The sequence below is a fragment of the Desmodus rotundus genome, chromosome 8, assembly GCF_022682495.2.
Source record: "Desmodus rotundus isolate HL8 chromosome 8, HLdesRot8A.1, whole genome shotgun sequence".
NCBI classification, from domain to species: Eukaryota; Metazoa; Chordata; class Mammalia; order Chiroptera; family Phyllostomidae; genus Desmodus; species Desmodus rotundus.
Window position 1 is genome coordinate 11,205,683 of NC_071394.1, and position 15,674 is coordinate 11,221,356.

The 15,674-nt window shown below is 40.8% G+C and overlaps 1 protein-coding gene across 3 annotated transcripts; it reads left to right on the forward strand.

The window, feature by feature from the left end:
* The first annotated feature begins 112 nt into the window (after positions 1 to 112).
* Positions 113 to 15,184, forward strand: NTAQ1 (N-terminal glutamine amidase 1). 3 transcript variants are annotated; one of them, XM_053930278.2, is made up of 7 exons: positions 128 to 373; positions 2,489 to 2,649; positions 4,667 to 4,766; positions 6,247 to 6,297; positions 10,133 to 10,281; positions 10,892 to 11,016; positions 14,395 to 15,181. In XM_053930278.2, exons 3-7 carry the CDS (start codon positions 4,764 to 4,766, stop codon positions 14,502 to 14,504), a joined length of 438 nt encoding a protein of 145 aa, XP_053786253.1. In that variant the 5' UTR covers positions 128 to 373; positions 2,489 to 2,649; positions 4,667 to 4,763; the 3' UTR covers positions 14,505 to 15,181. The 3 variants fall into 3 exon arrangements, with proteins under 3 accessions (XP_053786252.1, XP_053786253.1, XP_024428107.2); XM_053930277.2 differs by lacking the exon at positions 2,489 to 2,649 and having other exon boundaries at positions 113 to 373; positions 14,395 to 15,180; XM_024572339.4 differs by lacking the exon at positions 128 to 373 and having other exon boundaries at positions 2,537 to 2,649; positions 14,395 to 15,184.
* Positions 15,185 to 15,674: the final 490 nt, after the last annotated feature.

Consider the following 15,674-nt stretch of genomic DNA (forward strand, 5'->3'; position numbering starts at 1 on the left):
TGTGGAGGACCGTCTTGGGCCCGCCCATCAACCTCTAGCTCCACCCAATGGCTCGCCCGGGCCGCGCGCGGGTACTCTGAGCTTCCCGCCCCGCCCAGGCCCCGCCTACCCATCCCAAGATCCAACGCTAGGGAACTGCACAGACGGTTTCGGGCTCCGCCCACTTTATCCCGACGATACGTGCGGTACGCCAGCTCCTTCCCGAAGCCGGCCCGCGGGCTGGTCCAGTCAGTCCATCTCAGGCCAGTGCCGCGGTCCAAACCACCATGGAGGACGATGTCCCCGCTTTCGCAGCCGCAGCCGCAGCCGCAGCGGCCCACTACCAGCCGGCCAGCCCGCCGCGGGAAGCCTGTGTCTACAACAGCTGCTACTGGTGAGGGGGCGCGGGCGCAGCGGCGTCGCAGCCCGGCCCCGCCTTTTCCCGGCCCCTTCCCGGGGTGCTCTGGGCACCGACTGGCGGGTTTTCCGGTTTGGCGGGAGGAGGGAGCGGGAATAGCAGCCTTAATCTCTGGAGTAGAGCGTGGTCATTGAATGGGGGTGAGGTAGGGCGGCTTTTGCCGGGAATGGTAGGGTCGGCGTCGCATTACTTCAGCTTCGCGCTTTTCGCTTGGACTTTCCTCTGAGGATCTCAGTGTTTGGGGCCCCGGGAAGGGGAGTTGGAAGCGGAGGGTGGAACGCAGAGAGCCTTTTGAAAATTACTCTGCCAAACCCTGTGTGGTTTCACACTGATGTGAAGGTCGTTTTAATTTTGTAAGATAATGGGGGCACAGAGATTTAACAGTAACTTTCCCAGGGTCACTTAGTTAATTGCAGCCGGGAATCCAATTCAGACCTTCTTGTACCAAAAACCATAATCATAACCACCATGTTGTCATGTAATAATTGTTATATTTACATAGCTCTTGCTTTATGCCAGAGTGGTTTATGTAACCGAATTCACTGACGCCCCACAATTACCCTAGGAGGTAGGTACCGTTGTTTTCCCCATTTGAAAGATAAGAACACTGAAGTAGTTTATTTAAGGCCACACGGCTTGTGGGTGAAAGAATGGGACTTGCACGGAGGGTTTGGCCTGGACTCCGCACGTTGTGCTCCTGTGCTAGGCCACCTCTGTGGCTGAATCACCACTCCTACCCTGGCCCTTTTTACTCCCACACCTGCCTCCCCTTGCCTGTGTCATGACTTCTTCGCACTTCAGTCCCTGCACAATTGTGAAACCTCAGGGCCATCTGAAACTGCCTTTCCCTCCTTCAGCTGGTTACCAAACCAGTGTCACCAAGACCTTGACGGTTTGTTTAGCTCTGACTGCATGTCATGCCCAGTGCCAAGTTCTTCCATCCATGCCTAGGACACAGGTTCTATTTATTATCATTTTCCTAGTTTTTAAAATGAAAAGATGGGCAACAGAGAAGCCTGTTGTTTGCCCAAGACGACAGATCTAGCAAGTGTTAGGTAGTCCTGAAACTGGAATCTCGGTAATAATGCTGGTGTCCGTGCTTAACTACTGCACTTTGTTTCTGCCCTGCCTCTCACCTAAATCCTATTGTTGTCCTTATTGCCCATTCAGTTTACTCATTCATTCATCCATCCAGTAAATGTTTATTAGGCACTTGGAGCATGCAATGCAGGATTCTAGGTCCTAGGGACATAGCAGTGAACAAAATAGACAATGTCCCTCATGGTTTTTATGTTTTGGTTGTGGGAAGGCAGACAAAAATAAGTAAACCACATTTGGATGGTTTTCATTGTTATGAGACAAATAAAACCAGATCAGAGAGGGAGACTGACTATTTTATATTAGGATATTGGAGGAAGACATTGTTGCTAAAGTGATATTTGAGAAATCTGAAGAAAAAGAGGGCAGGAACTTCGTAGGTAACTGGTGGGACATCATTCCAGGCAGGCAAGGAACAGCAGGGGCAAAGGCTCTGAGAAGGCGTGTGCTGTGAGTATTCTAGGAATAACAAGGAGACTGGCACAGTGTAGTGAAGCGATTCGATGGGAGAATGGTAGGAGATGAACGTCTTCAATAGATCATCTTTTAGTTCTTTCAGCCATAGGCCAGACCCTCCTTGGCTAGCTGTGGGCCTGTTGCAATCCTATCTACCAGGCCCCTCTGCCCAGCTCTTCCCTATCCCCTAGGGTCTGTAAGGTCTTTAACTTTAGCTGGCTTCACACTGCTCAGTGCCATTCTGAATTTGAATGTGCTGGAGGATCACCCGGGAGCTTTCGTAAAACACTGCAGAGTCTGGATGTGTGAGCAGCACAGAGGAATAGTCTGAGTCCATTGTTCACATTTTGAGGAATGCAGGCGTAGGCAATAAAGTCTATCTCCTGAGCATCACATGCCCTCTAAGATCTGTTCATCGTCTCTTCCTCCAACCTCATTCTGAGCCCGCCTTCTCTGTTCTCTAGGGTTTCTCAACCTTGGCTCCGATATTTTGAGCCTCTTGATTCTTTGTTGCGGCAGCTGTGTTATGTATTGCAGGATGTGTAGCAGCATCCCTGGCCTATACTCACTAGAGTCCCATAGCACCCTGTCCCGATTTGTGACCACCAAAAATGTCTTCAGACATTGCCAAATGTCCCCTGGGAGGCCAGATCGCCTCTGAGTGAGAACCAGTGCTTTACCCTGTCTGAACACAACAGGTAGGTACACCTTACCGCCTTTTCTCTTGTGGGTTCTTCTAACTTGAAATAAATGTCGTCTCTGCCTCTGTTAATTTCTGTCAGATGTTACCTATCTTTCAAGACCCAGCTGAATGTTAACAGTGGTGGCCAGTATTTGTGTGGGATTGTGTGGGTGGTAAAGCACTTTTTCCCTCTCTGCATGCTTCTCTGACTGTAGCCCATCACCAGGAACCCTTGCAGAATCTTGGCCCTAATCCTGCTTTGTTAGCTTTTCTGCTGCCAAAATAATCGACTGACAGGTTGAAACATTATTACCGTCATTTCCCGCTTTTTAAAAACCAGTGAAATCGGTTCTGGGACTCAAATCAAATCTGGCATTCTTTCTGTTTCAACTGACTCCTAGGGTTTCTCAGTATACAGGCCCTCTGTTTTATTAACATCAAAAGTTTCATGAGATCTTCCCACATGGTAATAATCTTACTCTTGGGGTGAAAAAAGGAAAATAGAAAGGGACTACAAATTCAGTATCTCTCATGTTTAAATTTGTTTTTCTTGTGTAACATTCACATAAATTTGAAAAAATAGGCCAAATATGTTCAAAACACATGTTCGTTCAGCCTACTAATAGTGCTCATGTTACATATGGATTGATGAGCTTTTTGCATTAATTTTATGCCCATCCTTGGGGTGAGGTAAAGGGGAACAAACAAGGAAAAACTGACCTATATCTCTTCCATCTTCCCTTATCCCTTAAAATTAGTGATTCCCTTTAAAAAAAAATGATTGATTAGAGAGAGAGGAAGAAGCAACAATTTCTTTTTCCATTTATTTATGCATTCATTGGTTGCTTTTTACATGTGCTCTGACCAGGGATCAAACCTGTAACCTTGGCTTACCAGGACGGTACTCTAACCAACTGAACTACCAGGGCAGGGCCTGAGTCCCTCTTCTTTACTTCTTTATGCATCTCTTATGGCCTTGGATGCTTGCTTATTTATGGATCTGTATGCTTAGTGTCACTGTCTATAAACTCTAATTATCATATCTTCCAAACATTTTGCATAGTGTTTTGTACATTACAGGCTCTTGAAAATGTTTGTGGTTAACTCTGCAAAATGTCATAGGCAAGACAGACAGATGTTTTCTCAAAACTTGGTTTAGAACAGGGGTGTCAAACTCATTTTCACCAGAGGCCACATCAGCCTTGCGGTTGCCTTCAAAGGGCCAAAATAATGTTAGGGCTGTATAAATGTAACTACTACTTAACTATTAAGGAGTTGAAATTACATTTGGCTCTTTCAGAATGTTCTTTCTCATAATGAATTGAAATCCATCTTCCTATACCTCCACCCCAGATAAAGCTCCCTTCTATATGAGAGGCTTTTAGCTATTGAAGCAGTGATCAGAATTGCCTAAGTAAAGGACTTCCTCTGTACCAGAGGGGTTTGGGGAATCACACTCACAGGGATTCCTCCAAAAGTACTCCTGGACATATCACATAACTGCCCTGACCCTGTCCACTCAGGAGCCCTCCTGCTCCACTCATCTTGCCCCATTCCTTAGGGGAGCAGGAAACCAGTGTTACTAAGATGTGTTGAGTGTTTATAGTATAATGCGATTATATCTTTTCTTACAGATGAGAAAAATAGACACTCAGAAAGGTCAGGGTGTTCAAAGCTTCTTATGTTTAAGTGGTGGAGTTGGAATTCCAGCTGTATCTCAAGTTCCTGAGCCCAAAGCTTACAGAATATTGATATAGCATTTTTATCAGTTATAAAAATATTTTTATCCATACACAGGCATTGTTGGGGGAGGTAATGAGCTCTATGTCTGCAGAGGAGTCCACACACAGTATAGGTTGGATAACAGCTTGTTGGGCATGTTTTGGAGGAGGTTCAAATGTTAGCCGGTTGTTAGATGAGACGATGTTTAAGGTCTCTTCCAACTGTTTTATATCATTACCAGCATTTTGTTCAGATTTGAAAGACACGGAGTGTTTTTGCTTAATCGTATTGATTAAACAATTTTATTTCAGTGAAGAAAATATTTGGAAACTCTGTGAATACATCAAAAACCACGACCAGTATCCTTTAGAAGAATGTTATGCTGTCTTCATATCTAATGAGAGGAAGATGGTAAGTTGGTGAGTGATTGCACAAAGAAAACAGGAAATTTGGGTATCCGAAGCTAAAGGTAGCATGGGTTCAATACTGTTTTCTGCCGCGGTCCAGCCACAGCAGAGTCCAGGGGGTCCCAAAGGTGCTATGAGGCGTCGGCGCGTGGAGATCAGGCAACTACACAGCTCAGAGGCAGGTGAAGCACTGATTCATTTATTGCAAGTACAAGTGGATTTTTATATTTTCTTTTTTGGCATAGATTAACATTTGTAGGTGCATAGCATGATCAGTTAAGCAGAAAAATTAATACAAAGGTAACCAGGAAAAGTACGTAAGTTTCCATAGATTCAGTCATAGTGAACAAAGATTATTTTAACCAGGAGAGTCATGAATCAGACGATTAGACATTTTCAGAAATTGTTCATAGGGCAAAAGTAAATGTTTCTCTGTGTACTATAAACTTTAACTTCATAATAACTGTTTCTACATGCTTAATAGCTAACCAGCTTTTCTTATTTCTATGGCTGTCTAATTGATATATATTCCTATTCAAGGTAAAGGAAGGGGCTGTTACTCTAATGACTTTTAGACATTCAGGGACTTGTTGACTAGAGACGCATTGGTCTGATTATATCCTGTTTGTGTCAGCTGCTGGTCAATTCTAAGAATGGTGATCATTTCCAGGAGGTTCCAGGTGATTAAGGCAGTAAAAATGCAGATTCCATTAAAGAGAAAGAACAAAATCACACACAGATCCCAAGTAATGCCACGTCCTCCAGGCCAGGATACGCTTCTTTGAAGACATATCCCCCATGTCTGGACTTTGTCAAACAACATGGTTGACCGTACTGGAACTGGACGTGGCAGTTTTCAAATGTGCTTTATAAAATACAGCAACATATTAAAGTTTGGTTTTGGATGAAATTTTTTTTTTCCTTCCAGGGTACACAGTTGGGTTAGGAGAGCCTAGTCCCTTGCCTTTAGGTATGGAACTATGGGATGGTATATTCACACAGATTAAGCCCCTTTTCTTTAGGAGTTTAAATAGAATAGAACCATTGTAAACTCATAAGAAGTATTAAAAGAAAGAGGAACCCATCATATTTTGTAAAGTATGTTTGCAAGGATGGCCTTATTTGCTCCTATTGGGAACCCTGTGAAACATGCAAGTTTCAGGCAGCTGTCTCCATTTTATAGATGAGGAAACAGAGACTCTGGAGGTTTCATGAATAATTCAGTGGGAAAGCAAGACTGGAACCTGCCGGGTCTTCTGATTCCCAGTTCAGGTCTCTTTCTATTCTTCAAAGACCATCGTATAATTAATTTTTGCTTTTTCATTTTTAAGGACATTTAGGAGTATTTGGATTTCTTACCCATTCATTCTTTCACCTTGATTTTTGGTTGCTTAGAAATATTTTATTTTTCATGTATATATTGCTTTAAAGACTTTAGTAGTAGTTTTACTGCAACTAGCTTATGAAATTTATTGTTTTTGTAGATACCTATCTGGAAACAGCAGGCCAGACCTGGAGATGGACCTGTGATCTGGGTAAGATGGTCAGCCTAGAGTGCTGCTGATGAGTTATGAGTACTATGAACCCTGAGTGGTCTTCATGTTTCGGTGGAGCACAAATGACAGGGCAGTAGAGGAAGGCTGTAATATTCTAAATTGACTCTTGAGAATAGATGTTATTTGACCTAAGGTAGAAGTACTTACAGGCATGTTTATTTTAATTTTGAAATTATTACAGGAATGATTTTAAATTATCTGTGGCAATATATTTGTGACCTCCCCAACTCTTATCCTTTTAGTACTGGAAAGAACTTCAGTAATATCTAGTCCAGCTGTACATGAGAATTATCTGGAGACTATGTTAAAAATACAGGTTTCTGATTTAGTTGATTTAGAGAAGGGTTTAGGAATTAGTTTTTTAGCAAACTCCTGAGTAAACATGACTGGCATTGGAAGAACACAGATCTACTACAACCCCTTCATTTTTCAGGTGAAGAGGCAAGCCCAGAAAGGCAAAGTGAGTAGCTCAAGGTCATCTAGCTGATCAGTGGCAGGACTGGATCTTAGGCCTGGGTCCTTTTCAGTACACATGTGTGTGTCACACTCACCTGGCCCCTGCAGAACAGAATTGTTTGTACTAGTAAACACAAAAAGTAAAAGAAAATCTCTATTCATTATAATGTAACAAACATCTAGTTTCTGATAATTTAAAATAAATTCAAGAAGCATTAGCTATTGTTAGCAACACTATACAACTAATTCCTGCTGCGACTGTCCATCTGCTCTATGAGGAAGTCATCCTCATTGCTGAACCACTCAGCTGATTTTTTAAATGTTTGTTTGCTTGCTTGTTTATGGTTTTCAGAGAGTGAGGTTGAATCTTGTATGTTCCCTGACCGGGAGTAGAACCCGCAACCTTGGTGTTGCATTGGGATGGCGCACTAACCAACTAAGCTACCCGGCCATGGCTCAGCTGATTTTGAGTCATGGGCTTGCTTCCCGTCTTAGGGAAACTCAGAGCAAGGACCTGTGGTCATGTCCCTCTTACACAAATCTCATGGCAGCTCAGGGTAGGGGACCCTGTTGTAGGAAGCCTCCCACACCCTCTGGCACATTTGTCTTTGCCTCATTGTTGTCCTCTTGTGGGAAGTAGGTAGGCCTCGCTGAATGAGTAGAGGCAACAGATCCCAAGGAGCAGACCCGTTCTAGCCCCTCTGGGTCGTCTCTGGCACCTGGGCAAACACTGAACCCAACTCAGAAGGTGAGGTGACTGCTTTAATCTGCCTCTCTTGGCTGTACATCTCTGCTGTGAAGGTGATTCCAAGTTGAGGCCTACTTTCTCTCAAGTTCTTCAGCCATCTGATGTGTAGGAATGTGGACCTGAACTAACTTGAAGGCTGCGGATATTTGTTGTTTATGCCTTTTCACAAATTGTATCTCCTTTCTGGAAAGTTTTCCCCTTTGGGCAAAATTCAGTGGTGATAGTCCTTCCTCAGTGAAACTCCTTGGCTATTGGTCCCCTATCCCCTCTGGTTTTTTTTGTTGGTTTTTAAAAAGACATTTACATACATAATTTATTAATTCCCCCAGTGCACTCCAAGGTGAATGCTAAAATTACCTCCATTTTATAAAAGAGGAAACTGAGGCTGTAAGTGGAAGGGCTAAGGTTTGAATAGGCGACCCAACTTCAGAATGCCCTTACCTGCATGCTCTCCTGCCTCCTTTGTTCTATGTCATCCTCTCTCTCTTGCAGTAGTTGACTTGTGTTTCCTACTCCTCTGGGAACTCCTGGAGAGTGAGGAGCTGTCTTTCCCATCTTTCTATCTATATTTCAACAGCACAGTTTCCACAAATAGTAGGCAGTGTATACTGCAAAAAAAACCTATAATGTGAGTTAGAAGATGTCAAGCAAGAGAGAAATTTTGGAAACAGACTTAAAGGGAAGAATGCATTTGAGTTGGAGCTTGAGTGATGATTATGGAGAGAGTGGTGGAGAATGTTGCTGTGGCTGGAGGGGAATAACATGAATGAGCCTAGGGGAAGGAACTGGGCTGTTGTAGGGGAGCCATTCTTCATTTATATCTGGAGAGTCGGGTACATTAAGGGGAGTATGGGGAATAAGCATCCATTTCTGATGCTATTTCTGCTTTGCTAAGATGGAATTGGAGCTGGAGGAAGCACTTTAGGCTCTGATGGTACAACACCTCTAGTCTCAATGAATTATCTTTCCCACCTCCCAGAGTGAAACGATATAACAGCCGAGAAAGAGCTTTATAAGCTCTGAAGTACTAGAAACACAAGATGGTATTATGAATGTTACACTAATGTGATGGAACTTTTTATCTCGCGGTGCTGTTCTCCATGACAGCGTTTTTGTTCAGAGGAACTCAAAGCACCAGACTGCCCCCATGTTCTTGATAACTGCCCTGACATCCCCTTCAGCAGTGCCCAGGGTCTGGGAGTGAGATTGTGATTCACGATACACTCTGTGACTGAGTCGTGCGCACAAAGCTCTCTTTATTCCTTAATGGTTACAAATGAGGCTTTAGCTGATTAAAAGAAGAAAAATAAGCCAAAAACCCAAAACGAACATTTTTTCTTCTCTGAACTACATATATAGTATAAAATACGATGTTATAGCCCTTCTTTCCCTCTCCAGGCTAACCTCAAATAGTCCCCTTTGTTAATAGTTAGGAGGATATAGTTACAGACTTTTTCCTCTGTATTCATATACATGCATATTTACTTCTGAATGCGCATTGTCTTTATATACATGTAGTTTAAAAAAATGTATTATACGTATTCTGCAATTGGCTTCTTCATCCAGCTATGTAACATGGACATTTTTTCTTTTCCACATAAATGTACCAAAATCTTTTTAACAGCTATATATATATATATATATACACACACACACACACACGCACGCATACATACATACATACATACATATATACATACACTGTTATGTGTATGGCCATTTTTCTGTAGTGTAGAACTGCATGGTCAAAGGGTATTTGATGTATAGGGACATTTCTGCTGGACATTTGGTCTGTTTTCAGGGTTTTATATTTGCTTTATTTTACTATTATAAAGAGGGCTGCATTCATCTTGTATCTGTTTTTGATGCTATATATGAAGGGGAACCCCCATCAAAAAAACTGGAATTATCTTCTGGAGGGCAGGCCGTTTGTAGTATAGGTTTCCCCTGCTAGGAGAGTGTTCTAGGAACCCATCTATATCAGTGTACCTGCTATATTCAGCTGATGGTGTTGTGAGAGGCTGTGTTCCACTTCAGTGATTATTTTTTGAAGACTCAACGTGCTTGCCCATTTCATAATGGGTGATTCATGAGCGCACCTGCCCACACTGTGCTGAGTGTTAAGCAGTTTTTGATTAAAACCGGCATGATCGGTGGGTTCAGATGGGGTGGGGTGGAGGGATGGGGAGAAAATGCAGACAACTGTAATCGAAAAACAATAAAAATTTAAAACCAAAAACCGGCATGACCCCCATATCCCACCCACCCTATTCACTCCATCTCTCTCTGGATGAAAAAGTCCTCAAAAGGAAACGTTTTGCTGATGTGGAAGAGGTGAAACAAAAGACCACAGAAGCCCTAAAAGGCATCAAAATTGACGAGTTCAAAAACTGTTTTGAGCAGTAGGAAAAACATCTCTATAGCTGTATTGTATCAAATGGAGAGTACTTTGAAGGTGACTGAAGTTTAAATGTGAGAATAAATACACGATTTTTTATAAATAAGTTCTGGGGTTTTTTGGGTCCCCCCTCATACAAGTTTTAAATCATATAGCCTTGGAATTTGGCATCATAAAGTAACTTGGTTAACTTCAGCAATGTTTACTTCTAGGATTACCATGTTGTGTTGCTTCATGTTTCAAGTGGAGGACAGAGCTTCATTTATGATCTCGACACTGTACTGCCATTTCCCTGTCCCTTTGACGCTTATGTGGAAGATGCCTTTAAGTCTGACGAGGACATCCATCCACAGTTTAGAAGGTGAGGAAAGTCAGGATGAATTTTCCTAATTTCTGGAGTGAGACTTTGACAATTACATAAAGTTGTTTTGTTTGTTTTGCATTTGTTTTGCAAAGACTACTCGTCTTGGCATCACTGTTGAGTTGATATTTGAGAATGATGTGCTACACGGAAGATTCAGAATGTTTTAAAGTTTTAAAGGTCCATTGTTTAAAAGATTGGCAGTGGCAGTCTTTTAAAAATTTGTGTATTAAGATCTCAGATATTTTCTTAGATATTTTGGGGATTTCTCCAATCCTCTTGCTTTTGGGTGTATGTATGTGGTGTGGAAATGGGGTGCCTTATGCCAAAATGAGAAGGCTGTCATGGCAGCACCTGAAAAGAGTGTGTTGCCCCTGATGCACAATTGAGTAAAAAATGCCAACCAGATATATTTCATGCCTTTGTAGTTTTGGATTTCATCAGATCATTTCTCATGGCTTCTGTATTGCTGATAGTACAAAAATACTTGCATAGTTTTGTGCATGTTTTAGAAAATAAGTCTATAAAAATTGAGTTAGAATAAGTCTATAAAAATTGAATTTCAACTGTAATACCTCCCTGAGATAAATGGATGCTGCTTTATCTGCAGGAAATTCAGAGTAATCCGTGCAGATTCCTATTTGAAGAACTTTGCTTCTGACCGATCTCACATGAAAGATTCCAGTGGAAACTGGAGAGAGCCTCCTCCATCATATCCCTGCATTGAAACTGGAGGTGAGCCAAAGATGCTTCCTTAGAGGGATTTTCAGTTCCTCTGCACATCAGCATTTTCACTTCACCAAGGACAAAAATCGCATTGTTCTTTGGGTAAACCCCCTGAGTAGTAAGGAGGTAAGAAGTGTAGTTCTGTGTATTTATTAGATTCAGAAATTGAGACACAGAGAACAGGACTGGAAGGCATCAGAATTCATGGGAGAGGAAGGGCGTTAAGGATTAGGCCATGGCACTTGCTAGAATATTGGATGTGCCTACTGCGGGGACACTGGGCTTTAGGAGATCTGTGTGCTTGTGTCATGTAACAGTGTGACTTGTAGTACCTTGCTGTGGTAGGGTTTTGTGTTATGGTGGAAAAGTCACCAGTGCATCCTGTGATGTATGAAACATCATTTCCCTGGCTCTAGAATAAAATCTGCATTAGCAGCAGATGAGAGCCAGCAGATTTTGTTGCACCACTCATCTCATGTATATGCTTTTAGGCATAAATCCAATTAATAATTTCTTGAGATTTGAGTAGATGAAGGGTTCTTCACCCTATCACTATTGTTTGGCATTCACATGAGTTGAAACATTATGGTTGAAAGTAATTTACAACATTGCCATTTATTGATGAGATCATCCCATCACATGGCTGCTGTCCATGTGAAAGTGCTCTGTAAGCTGTGCAACAGCCAGAAAAATGGGACAGAACTATTCAGATGCCAGCAAGGAAGCAAGTAAGAATATATTTGTCATATTTGAAGGGAGTGAACTAAGAGAGGATTCAAACTCTGACTTTTGAGGCTCTCTGTGAAAAGCTCTTGTAATTTTAAAAATTTATATTGGAATTGCTTTTTGGTTCACCAGCCTGCTTCCTGGGCTCAGCATTAGAATTGGGACAGCTCCTAGATAGGAGAGGGCTTCACAGCTCTGCCTTTCAGCCTTGGACAGCCTGCTGTAGGAGGTGTGGTCTGGGACAGTGTGTCTTGGCAGCTCCCTTTCTCGTAGACATGAGCACTAACTCACAGCCTTGTGCATGGTAGACGTTCAGTAAGCACCACCTCATCAGCCCTGATCCTCTTTGGGTCACTCCTTTGGGTCTGATGACTACTGCCTTGTAGTAAGTGCTATTTTGTCTCAGGCTTTGTGCCAGCCTTTTAACATATTAGTTTAATTTAATTTTCACCACGACTTGACGAGCCAAGCTTTATTTCCACATTAGATAGACCCATAAACTAAAATACACGAAGGGTAAGCCCTTTGCCTAAGGTGCATGGCTAGGAAGTGGCAGGGTCAGCACACTGGGCTTGAGGGGGTTTTTTTTAATGGGGAGGGCAGTGTCTTTTTTTGTGCATATGTAATTTCATTGGAGGCCTCCTGAACTTGAGATTGAAACTAAAAGAAATCTGTTCTGCAGTGTGGGGTAAACATACTGGTTTCTCATGTAATAATTTAATCACATTGTAATGTTCTCTCATGTGGTAAATTTATTACTTTAAGCCCTTTATTTATCACAGGAACACATCCGATGTTAGGATAAATGGGAATTACTTTTAGCTAATTAGTAGTGTTTTATTTTTTAAAAAGTTAAAGGTTCAAGAAAATATCATCTTAAATTAATGCATGTTTTAGGTATTTTAATAGAAACTTTACTCGGTCCCTTACTTTTATTACTTAATATTTAGTACATTTAATATATTGGACATTGTGAAAAACTATACCTTTAATAATTTTGGTGGCCATGTGTCTGTAGGACCACTGTTTCCAATTCAGCATTTAGTGTATTTTAAAGAAAGGAACTCTTCCTGATAAGAAAGCTGAGATTTACAGTCTTATAGCCTTGCCCTAATGACTAAGTTCCAGCACCAGCTACTTAAGACTGTCTTCAAGGACATTTCCCAAGTCCTGGGCTGAATTATAGAGTACATCAAATTTGTCCTCTTCTCTTCCTGAGCCCTTGGCTGCATCTTGTCCACATACACCTTTCATCTTACTGCTCTCAGATGTGTTACAGTAACACTGGCTAATTGGAGCTGAGTTCCAGCACCAGCGTTATGTAAACAAATGCTACACATTGATCTTTTAACAATTTTTTAATTTTCATTTTGTTTTTAAGTAATGAATACCTGAAGATAGTACTCATTTTTTATTTAATTATGTTTAAAGGCCCTAGAAAACAAATACTATCATATTTCAATAGTTGAGGTTTCCTTAGCAATTTATTAAAAATTTTAGCTGACCTACTTACTGACATAGGGAATATGGCATCCATCCCAGGTAAAGAAGAGCTTCTGCCTCATCTCTCCTTGGAGGTGCCCGTCTTTCCTTTATTTCTGGTTCCTTGGTCATCATCCTGCATCCCTGGCTCTCTGATGACTTCAACAAAACTTTTGGTTTTGTTGATTATCTAGCTTTTTTTGTTGTAAGGAGTGTCTTTTTATTTATTTATTTATTTATTTATTTTAGATTTTATTCATTTACTTTTAGAGAGAGGGGAAGGGAGGGAGAAAGAGAGGGAAACATCAATGTGCGAGACATTTGATCAGTTGTTTCTCACACACCCCCAACTGGGGACCGGGTCCGCAACCCAGGCATGTACCCTGACTGGGAATCAAACTGGCGACCTTTAAGTTCACTGGCCAGCACTCAATCCACTGAGCCACACCAGCCAGGGTGGGGTGTCTTTTTTAATATGTAGATTCCTTTTTCCAGGTCTTTTTGTTTTCTTATAATTTATTTGTTGAAGAAACTGAGTCTGGTAGAAACAATCTGAATTTTTGTAATTGTGTCTTTTTTTGTATCCTTTGAATTTCCTGTAAATTTGCAGTTTGGTTATTCATGCATTTTTTTCATTTAACTTTTTATTTTGAAATAATTTTAGACTTCTAGAGAATTTGCTGAGATAGGACAAAGTTCCTGTATACACTTTACTCAGATTCCAAATATCTGAGTAAACTATAGTATAATTATTGAAACCAAGAAAATCATACAATTGATACAAAAATATTGACATAGTACTATTAACTTATAGACTTAATTTAAATTTTACAAGTTTTCCCACTGATGTTTTTTCTGACCCATGGTATTATGTTTAGTCGTCATGTCTCCTTGGTCTCCTTCAACTGTGACATTTTCTTTCTTCCTTTTCTTTTATAACTTTTAAACTTTGATGAGTACCAGTCAGTTATTTTGTAGAGTATCCCTCATTTTGGGTTTGTGTGATGTTTTGTCATGGTTAGATCAAGGTTACCCATTTGCAACAAGAATACCACAGAGGTGATATTGAATCCTTATCTGTTTGAGTAATTTTCCCTAATTTTGGTCTTTTGGGTTGTTTTATTGCTGTTAAACCAAAATTGTGCTTTCAGTGGACATTTCTTCCATGTATCTTTTTAGATTCCAAAATGAACCTGAATGATTTTATCAGTATGGATCCTGAGGTAGGGTGGGGAGCTGTTTATTCGCTGTCTGAATTTGTACATCGTTTCGGCAGTCAGAACTTCTGAACTTGACGTCTGGATGGAGAAATTCTGGGACATGAACACTAAACTTTATGGTACATTTGGTTTGGAATTGTGTTTTCCTCTTTTAGTTCAATTCATTTGAAACACGAGTGAACAAAAAAATAAAACTTTTCTTCTGGATATGTCAGGTTGAAACTTGATGTGTAGTGTATATTTGCCAAGATAGTCCTATGACTAACATTTGTTAAAACATGTGATGAAGACTTATGCCAGTAATTGTTTTTGTTGTGATAGATGTGTGGACTTTTTATTTGTTCTGGATGTATTGTTTTTCTCCAGCTACACTGTAAGCTCCTGGAGGGCAGGGTGTGGCTCATTGCACAGTGCATCATCTCTAACTCCCATAAGAGGTGGCCATACAACGTGTGCTAGTGATTGTACTGCTGCCTGAAGAGGGCTGATGTTGTGAGCTGAATCAGCAATAAGTATTAGTCTTTTTGGACTATTAAGTTCTTGAAAAAGATTGTAGCCCTCTCAGGCTTGAGTGTTATTTAGCCTATTTATATATGTTTCAATTTTTTTTAATAAAATTGATTTAAAATTAATTTTGTTTTAAAGATCGTGTGTCATTTTTGATGACCTGAGAGATACCCAAGAATATTTCTCAGTTGTAGATGGGAGCCATTGCTTTAAAATATAATCATTAATCTTCTTTTTTAAAAAATATTTTATTGCTTTTCAATTACAGTTGTCTGCATTTCCTCCCCCCACCACTCCCCCCCCCAACCAAACCCACCTCCCTCCTTTGCTTCTACCCCCCTCCTTGGTTTTGTCCATGTGTCCTTTATAGTTGTTTCTATTAATCTTGAAGATATGTTAGACATTGGCTTTAATTATCTAATTCCAAATAAACGATGTTTGGCATTAAACCAGAAGATAACAGTAGCTCTCATTCATGTCTTCATTATTCTACTGCAAAAAAATGAGCATTTTTTTTATAACAAGGATATCCAAGCTTTTGATCTTAGATGAGTTTTCTGCCTATTAAGAAACTTTAACTTGATGTAGTCCCATTTGTTTATTCTTTCCTTTATATCACTTGCTCTAGGGGGCATATTGGTGAAAATACTGCTTTGTAGGATATCTGACATTTTCCTGCCTATGTTCTCCTCGAGGACTTTTATGGCGTCATGACTTATATTTAAATCTTTT

Coding starts and splice junctions, on each gene's coding strand:
- NTAQ1 (XM_053930277.2), top strand. CDS start 267: ATGGAGGACGATGTCCCCGCTTTCGCAGCCGCAGCCGCAGCCGCAGCG. Junction 6,298..10,132: donor GAGATGGACCTGTGATCTGG/GTAAGATGGTCA, acceptor GTTTACTTCTAG/GATTACCATGTTGTGTTGCT. Junction 10,282..10,891: donor ATCCATCCACAGTTTAGAAG/GTGAGGAAAGTC, acceptor CTTTATCTGCAG/GAAATTCAGAGTAATCCGTG.